At 36.8% G+C, this 24,203-nt stretch overlaps 1 protein-coding gene across 1 annotated transcript in view; it reads left to right on the top strand.

Annotated features, from left to right (window-relative positions):
- The window catches only part of cntn5 (contactin 5), a 93,433-nt gene that overhangs the window by 53,827 nt on the left and 15,403 nt on the right, over nt 1-24,203 (top strand). Inside the window, exons 8-14 of the mRNA XM_018665597.2 lie at nt 3,116-3,319; nt 8,068-8,170; nt 13,086-13,267; nt 16,224-16,360; nt 16,520-16,649; nt 19,352-19,496; nt 23,714-23,841. Coding sequence (XP_018521113.1) covers nt 3,116-3,319; nt 8,068-8,170; nt 13,086-13,267; nt 16,224-16,360; nt 16,520-16,649; nt 19,352-19,496; nt 23,714-23,841 — 1,029 coding nt within the window. The remainder of the gene's footprint in view (nt 1-3,115; nt 3,320-8,067; nt 8,171-13,085; nt 13,268-16,223; nt 16,361-16,519; nt 16,650-19,351; nt 19,497-23,713; nt 23,842-24,203) is intronic.

The following is a 24,203-nucleotide window of genomic DNA, read 5'->3' as shown; positions in this document are numbered from 1 at the left end:
CAGAGCATAGGCACCGCTTTTTAATGGCATATCTTGAATATCCCTCTCTGCAGTTGTCCTCTAATGTAAGATGTTATGTGAGCCATGAATCATCCAGGCTTTCTGTTTGCATCAGCGCTGTCGTACTGCAGCACTGCACCCATGGGAATGTTTGCCAAGTGCTCTTCAGCACCCGTGCCTGTTTTTGGATGCCATTTTGCATGAAGTGATAGCAGCTAGAAAGTCAGTGACAGAGATGCTGATTTTAAAAAGAGAGAAAATAATGATTAATAATGCTTAATGATTGACAGATTAAAGTGTAGTCCAAACGATTCTCATCAATCACACGTCAATTTCCTATCAATCACAGCACAGGTGTAGCTCCAGGTGCAGCTACAGCTGTATGTAATTTTTCACACTGTGTTTACAGGTCAAACCACCATGAACACATGCTTTTATTTTTCCATCTTAACTAAGGTTTTCTCTTGAATGGTTAAAAGCATGATTGGCATTACATTAGAATCAAATGCTGGAGATGATGTTGTGGAGTGAGATCAGCATAATGGAAATAGTGATTTTCTGTCATTGAAGGTTTGTTACAGTCTTGCTGCAATAAGCTGTAAAATTGACCCAGGTTTCAGTCATGATGACATACTGTTACAGAGCCCCATGTTACATTCCTTGTATTAGATCAACGGAGTGGATCAATACAGAATATATTAAATATATATAATCATTCAACCGTTAAAAGAACAATGAGGTTTTACATCAGATGTCATGAAATAACCTCAATATCAAAAGTACTGTGAGGTGAAACACTGTAGTGTAGTAATCTTATTGTCTGAATGAAATGGCTAAATTAAGACACCTTTTGCGCATACAGATTATATTGTTGCTTATTTTTCATGTTTACAGCTTATGCTCAAATACACAATATACAGGTAAGACTGTCATTTATGTCTTTAAAAGTCCTAACAGAAAATGAAAAATAATCTCCAACAACTAAATAATTTAAAAAATTGCCACAGCCATATATAAATTTGCCAGTGTGATGAATGCCTTGGTGAGTCAGAGCGTGTCACAATTGAAATTCAAATTGTATAGGGAGTGTTAAACAATGTTTGGGTTAAATTGGTTGTGGGAGGATTTAAAGACATTAAAATGCCACTTAAATTAGATAGGTCTCATGAGTAAAAATAATTTGAAATCACTGAGATGTGAAAAGTTTATTATTTTCCATTTCATGGCTTTAAGGGCTTGTGATCAGTTTTTATGTGTGTCTTTGGTAAATAGTGTTTAACTTTTGTGAAACTAAAGTACAATGACCTTTGAATAAAACCTATTAGAACTTCTGTGTTTTTGATAATGCTAATTCTTTGTAGCAAAGACTATTTTCTGTTATGCTGTATTATATTTTAAAGCACCATTACATATTGAGCATTAAGTTATTATCCTGTATTTTATTGAATACACTGCGTGTAGTTCCCATTGTAGCCCAGACTCTGGATTTTAACTGTGTTGTGTATGACTGTTCTTCCTCTCCTCATCATGAGTCCTCTCAGTAGATAAAGCAAATTATGCTGACTTTGCAAATGAATCTGTTGACATACACTATTAGAAAAGTTGAATTTGGTTCAAATCTTTCAGATCTGAGTATTTTTGAAATAGCAGCTATTCATTATTTACAAAGAGGGCTCTGACAGTGTAAAGGAAATATAGCTGTCCTTTTTTTCTGGGACAGAGAGATCATGGATGCAGAATCAAAGAGTTGTGAAATATTAGGCAGCATTAAATAGGTTAATTTATCCCTGAGTTTGACAGACCTGTGTTGTTGTTTTTGTTTTTATATATTGATGGATGTGGCTGTATAGAACTGTGCACAATAGAAATAAAGCAAACAGCATGCTGTCAGTGTCTGCTCTATAGTTGTCATAGTCATATTCCATCCATCCATCCATCCATCTATCCATCTATTTTATTACCCACTTACGGGTGGGTCATTTTGACGACTGTTTCTAGATTTTTTTTTTTTTTTTCCATCAAACCCACACCTCTTGTTGTGAGCAACTGTGTAATCTCTCTTTTATTACAGTTTAATTTGTATATCATCATGCATTGTAAAGAATACTAAATACATAAGAACATCTGTGCTGTCAAGTCTGCCGGGGGTCAGGAGTTTATACCCTACATTATCACACAATGTAACTCATGAATAAAATATAAAAGATTCAACCTACATGCAAATAGCTTTGATATCAAAGAAAGATTTTTATTTATAAAGTCAGAGAAATCTCGTTCTATGTCGTGTCTCCTTTAGTTGGATTATACACTAGTTAAGAAAAAACTGATCCAGTCGTTTAGTAACTCTTCACAGACATGCACTCAAACAGCCAAGCTCACTGGAGTCAGTCCACCTCGGAATAATCAATTATCATACACCAGTTTTACCTTTCTGATGGCATCACCAATTAATTAAAACAATGTTACTGCAAATAACAGACTCATAAAGACAGTGTTTAATTGTATTTTCTTTTCATCTTTAGGGACCTCAGTATTATTTTTTTTTTTTTAGACTTTGTACAGGCTAGCAGTCATTTAAACTGATGAGCAAGCTGAACCCTTGTTGCTGTACAAATCCCATACTCATTATTTTTTAAAATGATTGTTGTTTTATAGGTGTTGAACAATAATTAGCAGTGATGGCATTATTAATGTTGTGATGAGTTATCAGTGGTTAATAATGTTCTTAGTGCTCACGCAGTATGTAATATATTCTACTTACAGTCACAAACTAATATATTTCAGAACACAGTCAACTTGTTGGATCAGATGCACCTTTTTATACTGAAGAATAGTGAAGGTACAAACTCAGTCAACAACCACCTATTGCTATTCTACAAGGATTTAGTTTTCTACAAGACCATTGTTAGTCTAAAAGGACAGGCTGAGTCTAGACATCTAAAATGAAGCTTACAGAGCTTTCTCAGCATCACCAAAAATGTAGATCTGCAGAGACTAAACTTTTTCTTGCACAGGGTTTTGACAGAGTGAATAGATGCTACAAATATAAAGAGCAGGTCAGAATGTTTTTTTTTTTTTTTTTTCTAATCCATATTGTCTCCCTTTGCTTTTACAGAGATTATCTACAGCTGGGTGTTTAATGAGTTCCCCTCGTTTGTTGCTGAGGACAGTCGGCGCTTCATCTCCCAGGACACAGGAAACCTCTACATCTCAAAGGTGCAGCCCTCTGACGTAGGAAGTTACATCTGTCTGGTGAAGAACACGGTGACAAATGCAAGGGTTCTGAGCCCTCCAACACCTCTAACACTGAAAACTGACGGTGAGACTCTCAGATTTATAGCAACCCTCACACAGGATAGGCCCTGATTTGTATGAATGCCCTAGGCAGACAAATCTAATGGATTGCATTGGATGAACCACACACAAAGTATCAGAGTCCTCTCTCTGTTCATTTGAAAGTGTAAACTTTTTTTAAGCATCTATTACACTGCTTCCTCCTGCAGACTTTGTTTAGCACAGATGAAAATCTAAAAGCATATTTTATATTCTGCTGGTGTATTTTATTGTATCATAATGCGATATGGAGAAAAAATTTCAGCTCTGATAGGTTAATAAAAGTGGGGCGGTCTTCTGCTTTCCATCGAGCCTTGTGTTAGTGGAGGGCGTTATGAATTCCATACACACAATAAATAGATAGTGAGCAATGCTTTAACATTAGTGTGGGGAGCCTTCTTCGCTCACAATGTGCTTTGGTGAAACTGGCCATCAGGGAAATCATTTTCCAGCATAAAATTAACTGAATCAATGGCCCTTGCTGTGGATGGGATTTTGCTCTTTTATACTAGCCTCTCAGGAGCCATGCTGTGGAGCTGTTTGTTGGATTCAGGTGTGGATTTCACCTACAGGCTTTTTACATCTGACTACACAGAGAAACGTCCATCACTTCACACAGGTGCCTATCATTGTCAAGGTTTCAAAGAGCTACTAAGATTACACCCCTAGTGAGGCTGTGAAAAGGGCCTCTGTGCCTCACAACCAGGTTTGTTCCAAATGTTGCAACACAAATTTACCTCTTAAGGATTACATCCCTTCCAGCAAGATTCCTACTCTGTATTTGCATAACTTTGTAAGAAATGGCCCTCAGAGACATACATAATACTTAGCACATAACCATGCTTAATTGGTTTGTGTCTCCCATTAGCAAAGATGCAGAATATAGCCAGAAGGTCATGTGGTCAGTCTCCTGTCAGTGTTTTAATTTTAATATGCTTTATGGTTAGATAAAGAGACAGAATTTTGTTGTTATTTTTCACAATGAGTGATGAGTGCGGAATCAGTTTTGTCAACATCCTGAAGGACATCACTCTCACCTGCAGCACAGCATGGCCAAATCAAGTCTCTACAGCTGTAAGTCCATTATGCCAAAGAATGTCTTGGCATCTCTTGCTCTGCAAATCTCATGATGTTCAGCAAGCTTCTATATTGTGAAATTGGGTCTAAAATGCCGAAAATTACATTGGCACTTCTCACAGCAGACACCCAAATACTCAGTGTGGTGTGCGCCCTTCAGTCATTGGAGTCTGACCAATCAGACACTGCAATCTGTGCCTCAGTAAAAGTGAATGATTATTACACAGTAGACAGTTCAAGCTGGATCTGTGTGCGGCTCACCACTGTCAGATCCAACTCTGACTCTCTTAATCAAAACAAGCATCTGGGCTCCATTATACCCTGCTGGAAGCCATTGATCGTCAATTCACTATCCACCTTGAGCAGAATGGGGCTAAACACTGAACTCTGGACTAATGCACTGTTTTTAAACAGTCACACAGTTCAGCTCAGAAACACCCTCTCTTTGATTTATTTCTTTGGTGTAATACAAGTGCATACTATTTCTGAGGACTGCAGTGAGTTTGAAATGGTCCTGGAACAAATGTTAAATGCATGTTTATTAATAAAAAGAAATAATACCATCAATTCTATTGCTACAAATAAAACATTTATACAGCCTTTTATATAATTTTGTAATTACAATAACATTCTTTTGTAAAACAAACTTCAGAGATGTTTACCATGCTGGGGTGGCCTACCCTGTGTGCTACATTGATGTGTTCACACAGTTTTGTTTATAGTGACATGTGGCTAACATTTACACAAGCTATCTCACAAATCCCATATCACTGAGAGATTGCCACTATCTCTATCGATTTAACAGTTAGGATGAGCCACTGCTTTTGTTATAAAATTACATCATATATATTTATTATGAAATTAATATAAAAAAGTGCTGTAATTCTCAAACTGACACTTCATGTAATACATTGGGTCATATTAAATAGGAACTAAATCTGAGTTATTGATTTTTAAAGATTTGTTTACACCGGTAACATTGGTAAATTAACCACTAAAGCACACAAAATGTGAGTCTATTACTAAATTCTCTATATATGAAAATATACTTTTCACCCATTGTTCTCATGTACAGATAAGTGGTTAAGTTTGCAGTTGGACTGCAGCATCAGCAGTGTTATTATTGCCATAAGAAATTTTCTCTCTCCACACTGACAGTAATATCAGTGAAACATAATGTTTGCAGGCACATGTCAGCTCCACATGGGCCATGTTTTCTGTATTACACTGTAAATTATTATTGAGGACCTTAGGCCCATAGCCATATTGGATGTCAGCATGATTTTTTACTAACCCTCATATTTTTAGTGATGTAGTCAAAACAATTCATTATCCTTTACCCTGAATATACACATTCTGCTATCAGAGAGTACCAACATACAATCAATAACTACACCATGTTATGGTTAAAAAATAACAAAAAAACAGCATTATTGAATCTCTGTCCAGACTAATAGGATTTCCTTCAGTGCTTTAAAATATTAGATCAGAAATCTTAACCATGCTGTGTTTATTGAGAATATGCAGCAATTGTAAATGGGCCGTTTTCCCTACCTGCATGTGAAACTTCTGTCTTATCCCCAAGAAGAAATGCTTTTAAATAACTGAATCATCAAAAATCAATAATTAAAGTAACATTACCAGAGATCGCCTGGTATATTGCAGCATTTTTTGGACTGTTAATCATGTTTTTTGTATAAAACGTGGCTGTATTGCTGATGCGGTATAGATATGCCTTTAGGGAAGCTTTCTAAATGAGTACTACAGTAGGAGTGTGACAATCCAATTACCATTAGAGAGACCAGTCCAGCTGTCCAGGAATTTGCTAGACCATTTCAAGTACATAGAGATGGAGAAAGAAAAAGGAAGTTGTTATTAAATGATTACAATTTTATTGCATTGGAAAATCTAATTTGATTACCTAATCTGTCGTCAAACATAGTTTGTCCCTGTGTATTATTGCATCAGAGAGCTAATGAAACAATAAATTTTCCTGTTATATTTTAGGACAAGCATCATTCTTTGAAACTGGTCTGCAGGAGAACAAATCAGAACAGAAAAATGTAATTTTCACATGATTAATAAATAAATATGTAGCATAAAATATAATGCTACACTACCAATGAGGGACAGTAACATTTTAGCACACCAAGCCTGGACATTATTTCTTTCAATTCTGTCAAGTCCAGCCACTGAGACTGAATATGATATTGAATATACTATGGCATGAGCCAGTGAAATATTGCAAATTCATTATATGTGAAGGGCTGCTTTGGAGCCATAAATGTTGAGAATGAGATTGAAATTGAAAAGTTCTTTGGAACAAATATCATAAAACTCCTTTTCCATGCATAGTGGGCCACAATTCAATAACCCCACTCCTCCTTTGCAGCATTCATTTTATCACATAAAAAGTGTCAGGTACACGTAGGAGGTATAATTATGGTTTCTCAAATGCCATGCCGGTCATTTGTCTCACTGATCATGTACATTACATCTGGAGCAGCACTGTGCATGGTCTGATATGTTTTCTTGTGAATTCAGGCAAGTACTGGCGTTAGTAGCGTGTCCATCAGCAGTGTTCACATGTAGTTGTTTGATTGTGTGTGCATTTGATATTCCTCTGTAAAGAGTAAAACACTCATGTAATATTCATATTGCAAACTCCCATTTAATAAGACAGATAATAGTAATTAGATCCCAGGTGAAGGTGTTATCCTTTGTTACTCCAAATTTGCTCAATGCCATCTGACACATCGTTCTAGCAAATTGATATAAATGGCTGCTTTAACATACAGATGAATAAACAAAGAAAACAAGTCCTTTGGCTATGAGAGAGGAGGTGTTAGTCTTTGTGGCACTTAGCAAGACTGATAACATGTTATCACTCGTGTCCTTTCAAAATGTGTTTTTTGAAATGTAGGGTGGATTACTAATTCTTTAGGACAATGCAATATTTTTCCCTGTTGTCACTGGAGAATATTTCTCAGTACATCATCTTAATGCTTCTCTTTGATGATGCCATGAATTTTGAGCTTTTCTACCATTTCTTACACAGTAGACACGGTTGTGCATTATTGGCAATATGCTGCCTATGTAGAATTTAACTCATATTCTTGCACTTTCGAACTCATTTTGCCAACATCAAAATAAAAATATATTAAGAGATAATATACCATGTGTTAAATTTGGCAAATCCTGCATATGCTTTAATCCAGTGTTTTCTGCACAGATCAAAAATTATTTTCAGTTGCATGCTCTGTGTTTGATCCAACCAGTATCACTAGCCCTTTTAATAAACAGTGTGTGAAGTTAAAGTGTATAGATTAACAATATGCCAGATGGTGTGCATAATACACACCTGTACACTACAGGATTTAATGTACTGTGTATTTTGAGACTAGACATCAATAATTCTCAAGAAATTTAGATTCTCTGTGACCTTTTTTTTTTTTTTTAATTGCTGCTTACATACTGATAAAACTGGTACCAGGGCAATAGGAGGTGGACATCCCTATTATTTTTAAATGACTTTATGCAGTCTCTCTGTAGCATACTGCAAGAAAAGATGAGGATGATGGGAAATGGGAGGGTAAGTGGCTGTTTCAACCTGCTTGATTCTAATGTCTACAATTCTTCTTTCTTAACCTTTTCTAGGTGTCATGGGTGAATATGAGCCTAAAATTGAAGTGCATTTCCCTACATCTGTTCTGGCTGCCAAAGGAGTCACTGTGAGGCTGGAGTGCTTTGCTCTGGGGAAGTAAGTAAACAAGGACATATTGCACAAATACAACTCACTGTTTATTACAGCAGTATAATATTAATCACCAGGAACAATAAACTACAGCCTATCACTGCTCTGTTGCTGAGAGATCCTTTAGATAATACTCCTTTTTCTCCCTTCTTTAAATTACATTATTCCATTACCTGAATGGGCACCAGGCATATCTTGTCTTCAGGCAGGATGTTAAGTGAGTGTGGAGAAGTGCAGCATTGTAGCTCGGCTGTTAGATGGCATGTTAGTGCATGGGGGGAAGACTGAATAGGGAATTCAGCCCTAGGGACCCATGTGTTCTCATAATTGAGAGCCCTAATGTATCTGTGTTTCCTGGGTGCTTTCAGGGTCTGTTATGAATGTAGAAAGCCAAGGTTATGTCTATGAAAAAATGAAATTGGTAATAGTTGTCTGCCAGGAAGGAAAACACTTTTGTCCATAGAGACATCCAAAGCAGTGCACTCTACCACAGTTACTAAAGTTAGCACTGCTGGGTTCATGGTTTATAAGGCTATTGCCCTTTCATTTGAAAATATTTTTGAAATGGATTTTGGATAAACTTTGGGTAGGCTACACCAAAAATATAGCTACTATTATTTGTAAAATCTGAACACTAAAATCAAAAATGAATGCAAAACATTTTCAATCTGTTCTTTCCAAAGCCAACTTGAAGTGGTGTTTAGAATTGCAAGAAATAATTTAATCCTACTACACAATCTTTTATCACCCCTACTCCATTTTGTTTACAATTATTCAGCATGAATTATTCATTGCTGACTTCTATCTTAAGTGCAAACAGTCGCTAATCTACAGATGACTAAGGACCTCATAATTGTTTACCTTCATTTCAATTAATTATCCACATTATGGTTAGTCATTTCCTAAATATATAGACACTGCATTCTAATCTCACACCCCTTAAGTTTTCCTGTGAAGCTAAGCAGGAGTTCTTAGATGTTGTAAAACAGCCAAACAGCTTGAGTCCTTGTCCTGTGATTCCCTCAGTGAAGTAATTTGCACATGATGGCTTTCAGTCAGACAGTGATCCTGGTGTCTTACCCTTGTACACAGAGATGCATGATTTATCAGCGTACTCTATTAAGAAATGCCAGTCTTTATATAGCACTGAAAATGAAGTTAAAATGGGTTTTGTTCTCCTGTTGATCAATATGTATGATGGCACCACTAGCTAAGACAGGGCAGAAAACCTCTTAGTGTGTGAATGCCAAGGCTCCTTGATGTGATTGTCTGTTGTGATATTTGCCAATGACAATACTTTGAAGGCCAAAGTCAAGGGCAAAGAGAACAATGAGGCAATGAGAATGTAAGAGAAATCAACAAAAACACAGTCGTCCTTAGCTTGAAAGAGTTTTGCATTGTGCTCACCTTGTAATGTTATCTTAGTAATGTCTACAGAATTATCAATTCTGATTTTGTAGCTCGAGTGTATGTTTCTCTGTAGAATGACAACTACTTACCATTGTGGCACACCGCTGTGCTTCTAGTGTTTCAAGTTACTTAACATAAATAAAAAGATAAATAAAACCAAGTACAGCTTTGGTTCATTATTAGCACATTTCTAAAGCACTTATCACATCTGTTATGTGAACAGAATTCATATTCAAACTTAACTATTGTAGGCCTGAAAAGGTTCATCAGGCATTTTCATGCCTTACATGAGAGCTGTCAGTAGAAACAGGCCAAAGTTACTTTATGAGCAATTAGTGCACAGTTCAGGACAAAATATGGCACTGCTCACTGTCATCATCTGAATCACTAGTTTCCTGGTTTGTCTGGCATCCAGCTCACAGTCAATGTTTTCTGGATGGGAATCTGAATCAAAACGTTGCAAGATTCATGTTTACTTCCATCACAGCCTTAGCCCTTGCTAGTTGTTTAAAATTTTGGTGCACAGGCACTTTTTGGTTCTGCTTCATTATTGCCAGTTGATGCAAAGCAGTTGTCATTCATTCAGTATTTTTAAATAAAGGATTATCAGAATAGTTGATGTGATTATCTATAGCCATCTATTGATGATACTATATACTATAATACTTGCAAATTTTCAAACAGTGCAAATTCAATTTTGAACACTGGCTTCATAGTCTGATTTATAAGAAGCTCTAGAAAATGCTGTGCTGTTAGCTGCATTCATTTTAAGGGATATTGGAGTATGAAGTTCACTGCAGTTCAAAAAGCCTTGTACATTTGATGGGTTACACATTTTCCCACTCATTTCCACTTAAAATATAATATGTTACATGTGGTGGATGCTTTCATCTAAATTGCCCTAGAGTAGTGAATATACTTTTAGTTTCAGTGACCCCAGAGAGAATCAAACTCTTGAAACCCTTGCAGTTACTTTACTCATTGAGCTACACAGGACCACAAGGACCACATTGTGAGCAGAAACAGAAAGTGCCTCTTAATGACAACACATTTTTTACTGTTGTGGTTCATGTCTTTGAAAGACACTTGTTTTGCTCACATCATAGAGGTAAAATGTGGCTTTATGTTTCTCATAGATTCTCTCTTATAAATATTGTAGAATTGCCCAAAGGGACCAAGATATCGAGAGATTAGCATATGAACTAAATGGTGGGATAATATTTATATCTTAATGATCTGAAGCAAACCAATTCTCCAGTAAATTTTGGCATTAGATTTAATTCTGAACCTTTATTATGGAACCCATCCAGATGAGGGCACAGCAATTGTGTGGAATGCTAATTAAGATGTAATCTACAGAGCTCGCCTATGGGCACGTTCTTAAATTGAAAACTGTAACACCTTATATAAACTCCTGTGCGCAACACATTCATGATGTGAGGGTATAAAATACTCAGTTTGTACGCTTTGAGAAAATCGACCAGAATGACCAGAGATTCATAGTTCAGGAGTCTATGCCAGCAGTTTCATACAGAAGACACTGACAGGCAGAGTTTCTCGATTCTAAACTGAGTGAACCTATTCCCGCCTGCCCACCCCCAGTCCTGTGAACACATACAGGCCTGGTGCTCATTATTCAGCCTCCAAAAAGAAATACTGCCATAGACTCAGGAAGATCACCCTCATGTTCCAGCCTCTGAAGGTCTCTATAGATTTGCTCTGTTCTCTGGCTAGTTAAGAATTTAGTTGGAGCAAAGGTTTCTTGCAAAATTCTCCATCAATAACATTCAAGGAAGTGCTTCATAACAACTTGCTATAGTATGTTTTCCTTACACCCTACAGGGGCATTGAAATGAAAATGCCATGTACTAACAAATGACTGGACATTAGACTGCAGACATTTGACCTCCGGCTCCAGATTTTGCCCCTGGTACCCATACTGTATGGAGCAGTATTTAGTTGATCTAACACACTATTATAATAAATAGCTGTCTGTACGTGGAAAGATACTTGTGATGACAATGACTTATAAAAATGATTTATGACTATGATTAATCATATTTTTCTACATTCTTTACCTGTTATATGTTAATATGTTTTGACTAATTACTGTAAAATAGGTCAAATTGTATTTCCTTTCCTTTCTTTGTCAGGGATTAGCTGGAATGAATGTTATATAAATATCAGAGAAAAGTGCAAATAGTGTGACTGTCTATGAACGTGTCATTATTAATCATCACATATATTATATTGAGAAACAGGCATACTAATTTGCATTTTACACAGAGATCAAAGGTAAAACTAAACTATCAATTACAACTTTGACTCAACACATAGTGACAGAACTTTGTCTCTACATTCATGTACAGAAATTTGTGGTTCCAGTGACTGAAATTAGTTTGAAACTACTGACTATCATTCAGTATGTTACTTCACATTCTCAGTGACGTGAGGAAACCCAATTGTATGCTGCTAGATAATGACTTAGCTATTCAAAAATACAAAGTAAAAGAAAAATGTTTAAACTATTAGAAGTATGACGCAAAGCTCCTGTCCAAAATGGAAAAAAATACTTTGTTTGATATAAAACATGCTCTGAATTCTAATTTGAGTCCATTGCAGCCAAGAGCACTTCTATGTCCTTGTGAATGTAGAGCAGATAAAAAAGCTCAGGGATGTAACATTTCCATCTTGGCTAAATGATTGATGGGTTCACTGGAGGTTTGTATGGTGTCACATTTCCATCTTTCAGAGACCTGTCTATTCTAGATGTCATACAAGGGAGCACTACTGATACTGAGCGCATTGTAAGACATTCTCTCTGCATGTGCAAGTCATCTATCATAAGGATCTATAGGGCAGTCCATGAATAAACAAAGATAGATGACATTGCTCGTACACTAATCATAAACATCTCTGTCTGTCATAATAACCTGATTAGAATATTGTCCCTGTCCCTCTGAAATCTGGGGTGTAATGTGGAGGTCATTTGGTACAGTAAACATATCATGAGTGGTCAGAAGGTTAATGATTCACATGACTGATTTTTGTCACAGTCAAAACTTGATTAATCAATAAACTGATGGAGCTTTAAGCATGAATTTAACATTTAAAAGGTAACACAGTGTAAGTAAGAATAGTAAAAACTAAAAACTATTGTAGAATGTTCAATTTTTTATTTTTTTTATGTTCTCCCACGGAGGCAACCCAGGAACTGGCTAGAGATAATTTATCAAGGATATCTTTTTGATATTATATCAAGGTGAAGATACACAAAAAAATCAATGAAGATCAAAAATTATGAAAAGGTCATTGACAGATGACAGATTAATCAATGAGTGTATATAAATGTATCATCCTTAATAATAATGTCCTTACTTTAAAGGAAAAAAAGCTGAATGAATTGCAGTGAATTTCATCATTGCAGCTTACACCCTATACTGAAACTGCTGCCTACTCTCTCAGACTGTATTATTGAGTATATAATAATTTTACTCCTCTCTCCTCACAGTCCGGTGCCAACAATCACGTGGAGGAAGATTAACGGCAACATCCCCAAGAAAGCAAGGCTCCGGAAGTCCCAGGCTGTGCTGGAGATTCCCAACATTCAACTGGAGGACTCGGGAACCTATGAGTGTAAAGCTGAGAATCCAAGAGGAGGCACTGCTTTCAAAGGACATCTGCAGGTCTACAGTGAGTCAGAGCATGTTCTTATTCATGTAAATTTTTAATCTTCTACTTTTGTACAGCCATCATACATTATACAGTATAAGAAAACACGTGGTGACGTGTTTAATTCCAGGAATTCTAGTACAGCAGCTCTAGTAGTCTAAACTATCGTTCAATTTTTGATAAGCTACTTTGGTCGTTCTGTACAGTTTCCCAGGATTTTTCGTGATGTAATCTTTGCTAGTTTCAGTGTTCTCAAATTCAAGGCCAGGGACCAGCACTGGTCCCTCGTGAATTTGCTGAACAGTCCAAAGACTAATTATACACCCATTGCAGATAATTCAAGAACAAGTGTTCTTTTATTGGAGAGAAGTGTGGGTCTCTTAAACAGCATAATTTTATCTGTAGGGTGTGTTTTGTTCCAGGCAGAAATGTTCTGAAATATTTCTCTGCTTAGTTGCTATTTTAATACACTGGAGTTATTCAAAGATTTGTCATAATATTTTTTTTATCTCTGGTAAGTTCATACAGCCAAGGAATTTGCTGAGCACACCTGTTTCTAATTATTTTGTCTATTTTGTCTCTACAAAAACATGTGTCAGTTAACTGATTAGAGTAGTCTCATTACATTTTAAAAAACTAATTTATTCTTAAATCAATAAATGATCGCATTTATGTTTTCATTATGTACAATGAAAACAGTGCATTTAGTGCATTTTTGTCCTGCATGTCCAGTGATTACATATCAGTTTCAAGATGGACCTTGGTTAAGAACCGTTTTCTAACCGATGTGAGGTATTAGTAAGCTTGTTGAATTACTGCCTTTGCCTGTGATCATAAACTTATCTATGAGGGTGCATGTCCCCCATTCCTCTCTGTCTGTGCCATGTGCACAGTACCAAGATAATAGACTGCCTCGGCCTTGGTAGGACACATTTCCAAGGCCCTGCACTTCTTGGCAACCTCCATTCTGTTGACATCACAAGGAGAATAGGGAGCCTAATTTGTAGCAGCCTCACGCTAAATGTAATTTACACAGGTCAGCTGGTAGTTTGAACTTTCATTGTGAGGGAGACCTTCCTGACCATGATCATTCAATCAAACCACACAAAAAAAGCATTCTACTGAAGGCACCATATGCAAAGAATAGCAAAGAACGTGCTTGGCATGTTACTGTGGGGAAAGCAGTTCAGTGATAGGGTTTCTTTTTTCTGTACACACTGTAAGAAATACATCACTGTGCTATGTACGTCATTTGGGCCTGGCAAGGTCTGCCATGAAAGGATTTTTCCAGTTTTATAGTGTTATAGTATAAACACAGCAAAGATAAAACAAAACACGTCAAAGGTCTATGTGGAAGCTTTGTCCAAACAAGCAGAAATCACATCAAGATGTTAGAGGCAGTATTCCTTCTGAGCTCTGTGGGACAGAGCTTCAAATGCACTGAGTCTGTGCATTTGAAATTGCATTACAAATTAGTGTTTGTATTTTCTTTTGTTTTGATGTCAACATATGCAATTATAAATGTCTCAGCATGAAATACAAAGAAAGGAGGTGAAGATAAAAAGAGGGAAAAAAGCTTGAGTCATTGACTAACTGATCAACATTTCATCCTTTAAACATGCCTGACATAATGATCCAGGTCCAGCAAAAGGTCCTTGTATATTTTATATTCTTGTAAATGTACAAAAACATAACTATATATAAGACCCAGTAGACAAAAAGAGACCACAAGATGAAGAGAAAGTATATACCCCCCATACAGTGTTCAGATCTTGAGTTGTGACAGATTTTCTTTGTAGCGTTTCAGTTAGACAGGAACTCTGTATGCAGCTTGGAAACACAAGCAAGTAGGCTATGAAAAAAAAGAAAATGCTTCATGCAGGAAAAAAACAGTTGCCTAGTTTGACTATGGCATGGGGCAGCCATGCAGTGGAAGGAGAAAAAAAACATGTTCACGAACATGATATAAAAAACATGAACATGATATGCACTTGGAGAGAAGAGGAGAGAGGAGAGGATTGCTCTCCTCTTTTTGACATCAGTGTAACTCTGGGCTCCAGAATAGGAAATCATGTCAGAAAGAGAATTAATCAAACTTGGGAATGGTTAGCTTCTGTCAGTAACTGTTTGTTTAGTTGGTAGTGTTTGTTGGTCTTGACTAGAGATGTACTGGTGTAGTAAGTCCAAGTGCGAATAGTATATATATATCTCCACTCATAGAGAGAATTAATCTGAAGTTAAAACTTTAATTGGTTTAATTTAGTCATGGAATAACTTCATATTCTTTGAGGTAATTCAAGTCAACACCTTGAAATCACAACTGTGCCTAACAGGGCAAGTCTGAGATAAACTAATAAACTGGTTTAAAAGGCCACTTTGGTCTAGAACATTGTTTAATCCTGATTCTGAAATGAGCCTTGTGCTTTGTACATCATTTAAAATATTTCCCTTACCTTTTGTTGTCTTCTGTACCAGTGAGCGAGCATCTCATTAGTATAGGTATGCATTTTCTTTCACTTCTTCAGGGTTAAAGACCACAGTACAGGATCAAAAGAAGATGTCTCTCAGCTGGATATGTAGTGTGATTTATAAGTTAAGAAGGAGTGAATGTCAGTGTGTCAGGGATGTTCAAGGATTCAAGGACTTTTATTTTAAGTGTCATCAAACAACTGAGGAAAAAAGCAAAAACAAAATGTGTGACTTAAAACAGCAGTATACAAAAAAGGTAACATATTGAAGTATGTCCTAAAACATATTCTTGATTCTTTAGGACTGTGACATTAAGGGATTCCAAAAAGTGGTATATTATTACATCCACTACTTTAAATACAGCTTCTTACATTGTGTGTTAACAGTGCATTTGTGCATGTGTGCTCTTTCTTGTGTAAGTACAGGAAACTCATCTTGTACCTTGTGTATGTTTCAAGGATATATTACTTATTCTTAAATCTTTTTTTTTTTTTTTTTTATCTTCAAGCCTTCCCTCAGTGGGTCAGAATGATTAATGATACTCAGATGGATAGTGGAGAGAAACTCCAATGGGAGTGCAAGGCCACAGGGAGGCCCAGGCCCACCTATCGCTGGCTTCGTAATGGTGTGCCCTTGACATCCCAGGTACTCACCTCACTACACAGTACCCTCTCCTTTTGTTGATTGCACCATGACACCTCTGAATTATTCCTATGAAACTACATGTCCACTATATTGCAGCATTATGTATAGTATAGCTATATTCAGACATGAGCTTCCTGCATACTTGTTTTCTCGTTACAGGGTCGACTTGAAATAGTGAATGGAGATCTCACCATTCACAAAGTGCAGCAGACGGACTCAGGAATGTACCAGTGTGTTGCAGAAAATAAATATGGAGCCATCTACTCCAGTGCAGAACTGAAGATTTTAGGTATTTACATATTTGGTTTATAATTTAACTTAGACTAAACAATGCAGACAAAGAAAGAGATTTTATGAGGTAACTTTTGTGCTCTGCCAGGCGTATTTCTTGATACTCTGCAAAGAATAAAATTGCAGACCAAGTATTGGCATCTGAATAAAGTACCGGATGATAGGTAAGGGAGATTGAAATGCAAGTGGGGAATGCTGAACTGTGAGATGTGCTGATTGCCAATCAATGGTCCCTGACTTAACCCTGGTAGTGGACGGCATGAATAAAAGAAGGACCCTTATGGTTATATTCAATGAGGTGTCTGCATGCATCAAGTTGAGGAGAGTCTAGAACAGTTCTACATTATTCTGAGGAGAATGAAAAGCAATGACTTGTAGGTATAGATTTATACTAATGGGAGCAAACACTAGAGGAGAGACATCAATGGTTTCTTTGATGGAGTTTAATGACTCCATTAGGGTCTTATCTCCGCTCTGCTGTTTGTCATCAAAGCACAGAATACATCACAATCCCCATTGCTTAGAGAAAACAAACCTTCACTTTGGACATAACTTTCATCAGATATTTATTAGTCTGTGTTATTATTGTTATTAATATTAAATTATAATTATCAATAATTGCCATGGGTTTATTTCAGTTATTTTGAAACAAGTATTTCTATCTTTTTTGTACATAGCAAAACATACATAACATACATGGAAGGACATTAAAAGCTAAGGAAACTGTGTTCTTCAGCATTTAAGGCTTCAGGCTAAAAACATAACAGTCATACCAAATGGCTGTTCACTGTTCTGTGTTGATGCACTATTTTCTCCTTGTCATCTTCTATACTGGGACACATCTGGTGACACCCATTCCCCTTTCATGTTTCCCTGAGGGACAGTTTGATTTACTGTCCGTGTGGCATGCCCTTTTTGAAGGGAATCTGTGGCATTTTGAAAGTCTTACTGCAAATGGACAAAGTTTTTCTTTATCCATTTGAAGTAACTGATGGTTTTCCTAAACCAAATGACCACTGTTTTGTTGACTTAAATTCACAGTGTTGTCTCTAAGAATCAGAAGTTATGGATTTTAATAAGTTTTATCTGAGCTGACAAGGAGGTGTTTTTGCCTTTCTTGGAGTCACAGTCACAATGATGATATTTGGAAGCCGGTGATGAATGTTTTCATAACTACACCCCCCAGGCATCTCTTCCCAGTGACCTGTGCTCTGTGGAGAGGTCCACAAGCAAACACTATCAGGACAGATTACATGGCTAATAACAGCCTGCAGATGAGCGATCACTGGAGGCTACATGGGGGCAGCGGCTGCCCTCATGCCTGTGATCTTGTCCCAGATCCAGCTCTTCTGGGAGGGTAGCGGGTGAAGCAATAAGGGTACTGCTGCTACCAGCTGCAGGCCTGCTCTTATTTTGATTAAAACAAATACTCACAGCAACTGCTCCGTTTTCTGCTTTTTTTCCTGTCTAGAGGGACCTCTGCCACTCAGGCAGCTACTCAGGCTCAAAGACACAAGTGTTACAGAGAGAGGGGTCAGCCTGTAGCTACAGATGGGATTGAATTGTCATTGTGTATAATGTCACGTACAAAGCATCATTCAGGATTTGAATAATTACAGCTGACAAAGCCTTGCAGCCTGTAGATGGCCTTGATGTGTAATACAACTCTGTACCAGTACCACATCAACTTTAGTGCCTGAAGCCTTATTTAGACCATTACTGCTTAATTTGTTCTCTAGAGCAAGCCATAATTGTTAAAAACGTTTATAATATGTATTTATTATTCACTCAGGCAGCCTGGTTAAATACGGGTTAACAACAATTTTCCTAAAAGCAGTACAAATCATCCAGCCATGTCATCATTAACATGATGACAGTTATTTAGTAATTAGGGTCCACAGTACAATGCGTATTCATGTAATTGTAGTGAATACTGAATTAGCACAGAATTAAGACAAAGTATGGTACATTATACAGTATATAAAAACTTATTTAAGTTAGTGTTTGTATAGAAACATTCTTTGCAATGCCTCATGAATAAAATCTAGTAATTACTTTGAAAGAAATTAGTATTTTGATCAAGCAGTGTTTTGAGTCATGATGTGTCATACTAAACCCTCTAGCATTTTTGAAATAATTACTTTGAAATGCCATAGTTGAAGAGGTGGAATGAATATTGCATTTATGGTTCTGTTACTTTTTAGAAACCACACAGTGATTAAAACGCCATTAAGCAGGGTTTTTTTGTTTTTGTTTTTGTTTTTTTGTTTTTTACCACTAGGAGGCAGAAAAATTCCAAAACAAGCGCACAGAAATAAGCTAGACAAGTATTGATCATTAACAGTCAGATGTCACATTCAACAGACACAGAGCAACATGAAAATCCTAATTTCCCATTGGGCAAGTACCATACAGTTAGCCTGTGATAGACACAATGCTGGAACCAGCTGCTAACATTACTATTCAGGACAGTATCATTTTAGTTTTGTTTGCTTGTGTGACAAAAAATACAGTGAACTTGGAGCAGTGAGCTAGGGTTTAATTCTGGCTGTAATGCATAACTTTAATAATTAATCACATACAGGATGAATATGTATATATATGATATTAGTGGGTTGACCGTGATACCACTCCATTATTATTTTTTTTATTCATATATTTTTCATATACTTTAAAATGTTATGTGTTTCTCTTACACAGCGTCAGCACCTGTTTTTGTCCCCAATCCTGTACGGGTCATTGCCACACTTGGAAAAGATGTATCACTGGAATGCAAACCCAGAGCATCGCCCAAACCACGGATAACATGGAAGAGAGGAGACAGAAGGATACAGCCAAATAAAAGGTACAGCAGCTCTTTAGAAGCATCATGTTTCGCTCTCAAATAGAGGTACTTAAGCTTTTTACATACTGGGTATCTTGTTTTGATTTTGTCGGTCAGAATGTATTGTACTAACAGTACATTGAGATATTAGCTCTATGTAGTAGTTTGCATCCCAAAGCTGACAGGGATCCAGTTTTCTTCTCAAGGACACTTGAGTAGCGCAGGTGTTCAAACCTTAATCCAACCCAAAGTGGGCTCTCCTTTTCAGCATATGTTCATAATAACACATGGTGAGTTCATAGCAACATACTGCATGTTGTGGCACAGTGCTTTATTTAAAATCTAAATTGAAGAAACACTTATAGGTAAAATATCCAGGTGGAACTGTCTGTTTGGACAAAAGTAGCCGGGTATATATATAACATACTGTACATTGTTGCCATAAAGCTTTCTTAGGCATTGATTTGCAAAATTGTCTGCAATGTCCTAATAAAACTATGTGTATTAAAGAGATAGATACATTGGTAGAAATGGTACAGCACATCTTGATTGTTTGACACATCTCTGGAATTGTACAATATACTGTTGTAACACTGAAGCCTGTGTACTGCTACAATTTGTGGCACTGAAAACCAAGGAGCTGTGTAAAACTCAAACCAAATCAGTATTTGTGAATCCAAAATAGCAGTGCACATGTTTCATTCTCCAAAATAAGACCCTTACAGTATTTTGTGATTTTGAGCAAGGATTAATTTGTGCTGTTATCTTTAGAAAAGATTGTTTACATTTTCGTTGAAGACAGTGGTAGATTTACTAGCTCTCAGTTATAAATAGCACCAGATTTTTTCTTCTGCACCATTTAGAGAGTTGAATACTGTGGGAGAGAGTTAATTGCTCTGTAAAATATGTATGAAGTCATGAAAAGTTTGTCTCCCTCAATAGCTTTATATTATTTTTCATCATAGTTTCATGGCATATATTCAAGTGTTATGATTCTGGCACGGGCCTTTGAGGAATTGTATACATGTCTTGTTGTAACACATCACAGTTTCATTACTGTAACTGAAATTAAGTGTCACTGCTAAAATAAAACACCTTAGGTACTTGCAAGGCTCTGGAGGCGCATCCTCAACCCAACCTCCTTCTCACAGATGCTGACAATTTAGACTGTACAATTGCATTTGGAATTCACATGCAGTTTGATACATCATCTTTTATGAGAAACATTTCTCCATAGCACCTAGAGGGGGCTGAGCAGGGCAAGGGTCCATCAATCAAACTGAGCGACACTACTGAAATTATCAGTCACTGCTGAGCATCCCAAGTTTTGAGTGAGAGAACGAGACCTTTGTTTATCAGCCAAGATCAGTCTGTTCAACAGCCTCACAGCAAGGGCAGCCAGTTGATAATCAGATCCTCAGTGTGTCGCTCCTTCAAACAGGCAGCGACAAATCTCTATGCCTCTAACAGGTGGATAGAAGTAAAGTATTCAGGAATTAGTTTAACATGGTAATTGTGGGGATGGTGAGGATCTGCAAAATATTTAATTTGCCATTGAAAGAAAAATGGTCCACAGAGGTAATTTTGGTTGTCTATTTTGTATAAAAGAGCTGGCTTCAGTCGAACTGATGGATGGGGATAAGTTAGTGAGTGTGTTGCCCTAAAATGGTGATTAATGACCCTCACTTTTCTGGATCTGATAAAGCCTTTGAGGTATTTGTCAAACCCTTGCAAATCTATTTTTCAGTGTTGTCGGCGTACACCATGGTGAGATTCATACCTGTTCGAACACACTGATCTCATTTTTATCTGACTTCAGATAAAGTTGTGTCTTAATAGAGCAGAAAATTGTTCACAAAAATTATTGACAAAGCAGTTAGTTAATCTCTCCCCTCAGTAATTTATCATTCACTATTATTAGTGCTGGCATTTTATATGTATGTGGTTCATTGTCTTCATGATTTCTCTCTAAAGATTTCTTCAGTCAGTAATTGTAACTTTTCTCACAGATTCCTCTTAAGCTACAATACAGAGTGCTTTTAAAATCTAAAACTTAAATCCAATTAGAATTTGACACTGTTGTAGGATGTGTGTTGCAACTTAACAGTACTGTAGTGAATTAATGAGCTGGATAAGGCAGTGTGTTTAGGGGGGTCATTGCTCAACTGGAGATCAACCTTGTGAACGGGTGATTTCTATCTGAAAAAGCCTAAATAAACAAGAGGAGTCATGTCTTTTCAGGTCTTGGCCAGGGTCACTCCTGCAAGGATTTTTTGCCAATACCTATAGTAAAGTAAAGAGTTTATGGACAGGGAGACGTTCTATTCTTGGAAGAACAGGGGAGGAATCGAAACAGCTTCACGTTTATCTGGCATTGACAGCTGTGCTGACTTAATGAAGGTTTGTAATTAACATGGATTTCCGCTAATGTTCAGGGCTTTTGTCTCTTAAATAGAAAGTATTAATCCTATTAGTTTGAAAATCGGTGGCAGACTCAACTGAAACCCACAGACTTCTTGTTTAATATAGTAACTGCATGATATTGCAATTTTACATGTAAACATTGTTAAATGTTTTAAAATGTATTATTGGTTACTAATTTTATATAAATAATGAGCATTCTGTAGCAGGCAATTTAATTTCACCTCAGAGACCTTGCTTCAGATTAAAAGATATATATTTTTAAATGCTATAGATTTGCTGTGATCTTCTGATGTTTCCTTTAGATTTCCTAAGGTTGAATTGATTTGCATATTCTGTATATCCAACAGTCCTTATCTTGTCCTTTCTGCCTCAGTGTCCTTGTCGGATGTGAATTTCCTCACTAATTTGAAAAATCTCTCCTGGCTGCAGATTGCCTCTGAATTGTCTCTGTGTGGCAAGATTTTGTCACGCCTTCATGAGTTTCTCTTTGCCAATTTCAATCACCTTGCCCATGATAAAAGAGCTTAGCGTAGATAAATATAAATGCCAAATTATATGAATTAAATCAAAAGACAATCATTTTGATTGTTTGGGATTTGGGATGAAATTGATTTTCTAATAATATATATTTTTTAAATGTTGTATATATGCATCCTCACCTCTGCAGGCCATACATAATACACAATACTATACTTTTACAGGTACATGATTCCTGCTCAATAGCTGTCTGCTCACACACCTGCTTCCATTGTTGTTGGATACAGTTACATCTTAATTCTCCAGCTGTTATTTACAAGTCAGAGAGAAATGTTAATACCATATTGCCAGTGTCCCTCAGCTGGATAAGGGGCTTCTAATGAATGCAGGCGAGGTGATGTTTTTTTTCTCTATTACACTTGTGTTTCCCAGGAGGACAGCTCGGTGATGTGCACATCTTGGTTTGACAGATTTTTGCTGCTGATTCATTGAATGCGGCAGTTAGAATTTGTCAGGTGGATTCATGAGCACTGTGCACGATGAAAGCGCCATTTATTTAGATTTATGGAAATATTGATGCAGAGGAACAAAGAATCACAACATATATTTTATTTCATGTTGTGTAGTATTCTCCTCAGATGTTCTGAAATTTTCCTTTAATGAATTTTAAATTACACTGTAATCATACAAATGGCTGTCTCTTGTGTTCTTTTAAAGGCACAAGATGAAATATAGTGCATCACTCTACCCACATATTGAAAGTCAGAGGAATACTGTGTGACTTTGTTTTTGACAGCAGTACTTTACATTTATTTTACTGAAACCTTTATCAGTATCTTTAATAGCACATGTTTTAAACCTGTTCAAGATATGGCTACTTAGTATCTGCATATCAGATTCATTAACACATTTTAATTGTTTATTTATCTTTACTGAAAAAAGGTTTATTTCCATGTTTCCTTGTTGAAGGTTACACAACAAATAGAAACATTGTTCTTGACTTCAAATCCTTCAGTCCTCTGAGCTTTTTTGTAACACAAACAACTTACTGTAGAACGCTTTTTGTCCTTCAATACAGTGATAATAACTTGTTAGCTGTAAACACAATTTATTTATCTATTTTATATTTTCCACTGGAATCTCTAGTGAATGATTATTTCAAGACTGTCTGAGCAGTTCATTTTAGCTTTTTTTATTCTCATCCCCAGTGAATATTGCTATTCTTGTAACCCGACACAACCACAAACATATAACCTCACGCCTGAACTTGTAGTGCAACTGTTTGTACGTGAATTTGCTTCTCATACCAGTATTGATTTTTGTGTCCTTTCTCACAGGATTATGTTGTTACGGAACAACACTCTGAGAATTGTTAACTCCAGCCGAGCGGATGAGGGGAACTATGTGTGCCGGGCAGAGAATCAGTTGGGCTCGGCAGAGATGACTGCCATACTGTGGGTAAAAGGTAAGTGATGCCCTGGGGGCCTTTATTTTCTGCCAAATTAGCAGAAGTCGCCCACTAGTAAACAGTCCCCAATGTCATTTTTTCCTCCCACCTTTGCTCGGGTGCCAGGAAATTTACTGTGCTTGCTCAACCGTGAACCAAGTGCTCTCACAGTTCAAGAATCATATTCCAAGGACACGTTAAACAGCGTAAAGGCCTCTGTCTCATAGATGAACTGTACACAGTCTAGATCAGAGCTGAGAAGGATATCTATCTGACAGAGGTCTTTGCCCTAAGTTAGGTTTAGGTTTTCATGATTGCTCTGGCAGCGATGTCACAGTCAAATGCAGCTGCTTTGGGTTAGCCTGAGGTGACAGTGCAGC

Source organism: Lates calcarifer, linkage group LG21 (genome assembly GCF_001640805.2).
Source record: "Lates calcarifer isolate ASB-BC8 linkage group LG21, TLL_Latcal_v3, whole genome shotgun sequence".
Lineage (NCBI taxonomy): Eukaryota > Metazoa > Chordata > Actinopteri > Centropomidae > Lates > Lates calcarifer.
Note: the sequence above shows the minus strand (reverse complement) of the source record. Positions and strands in the feature narration are given on the sequence as shown.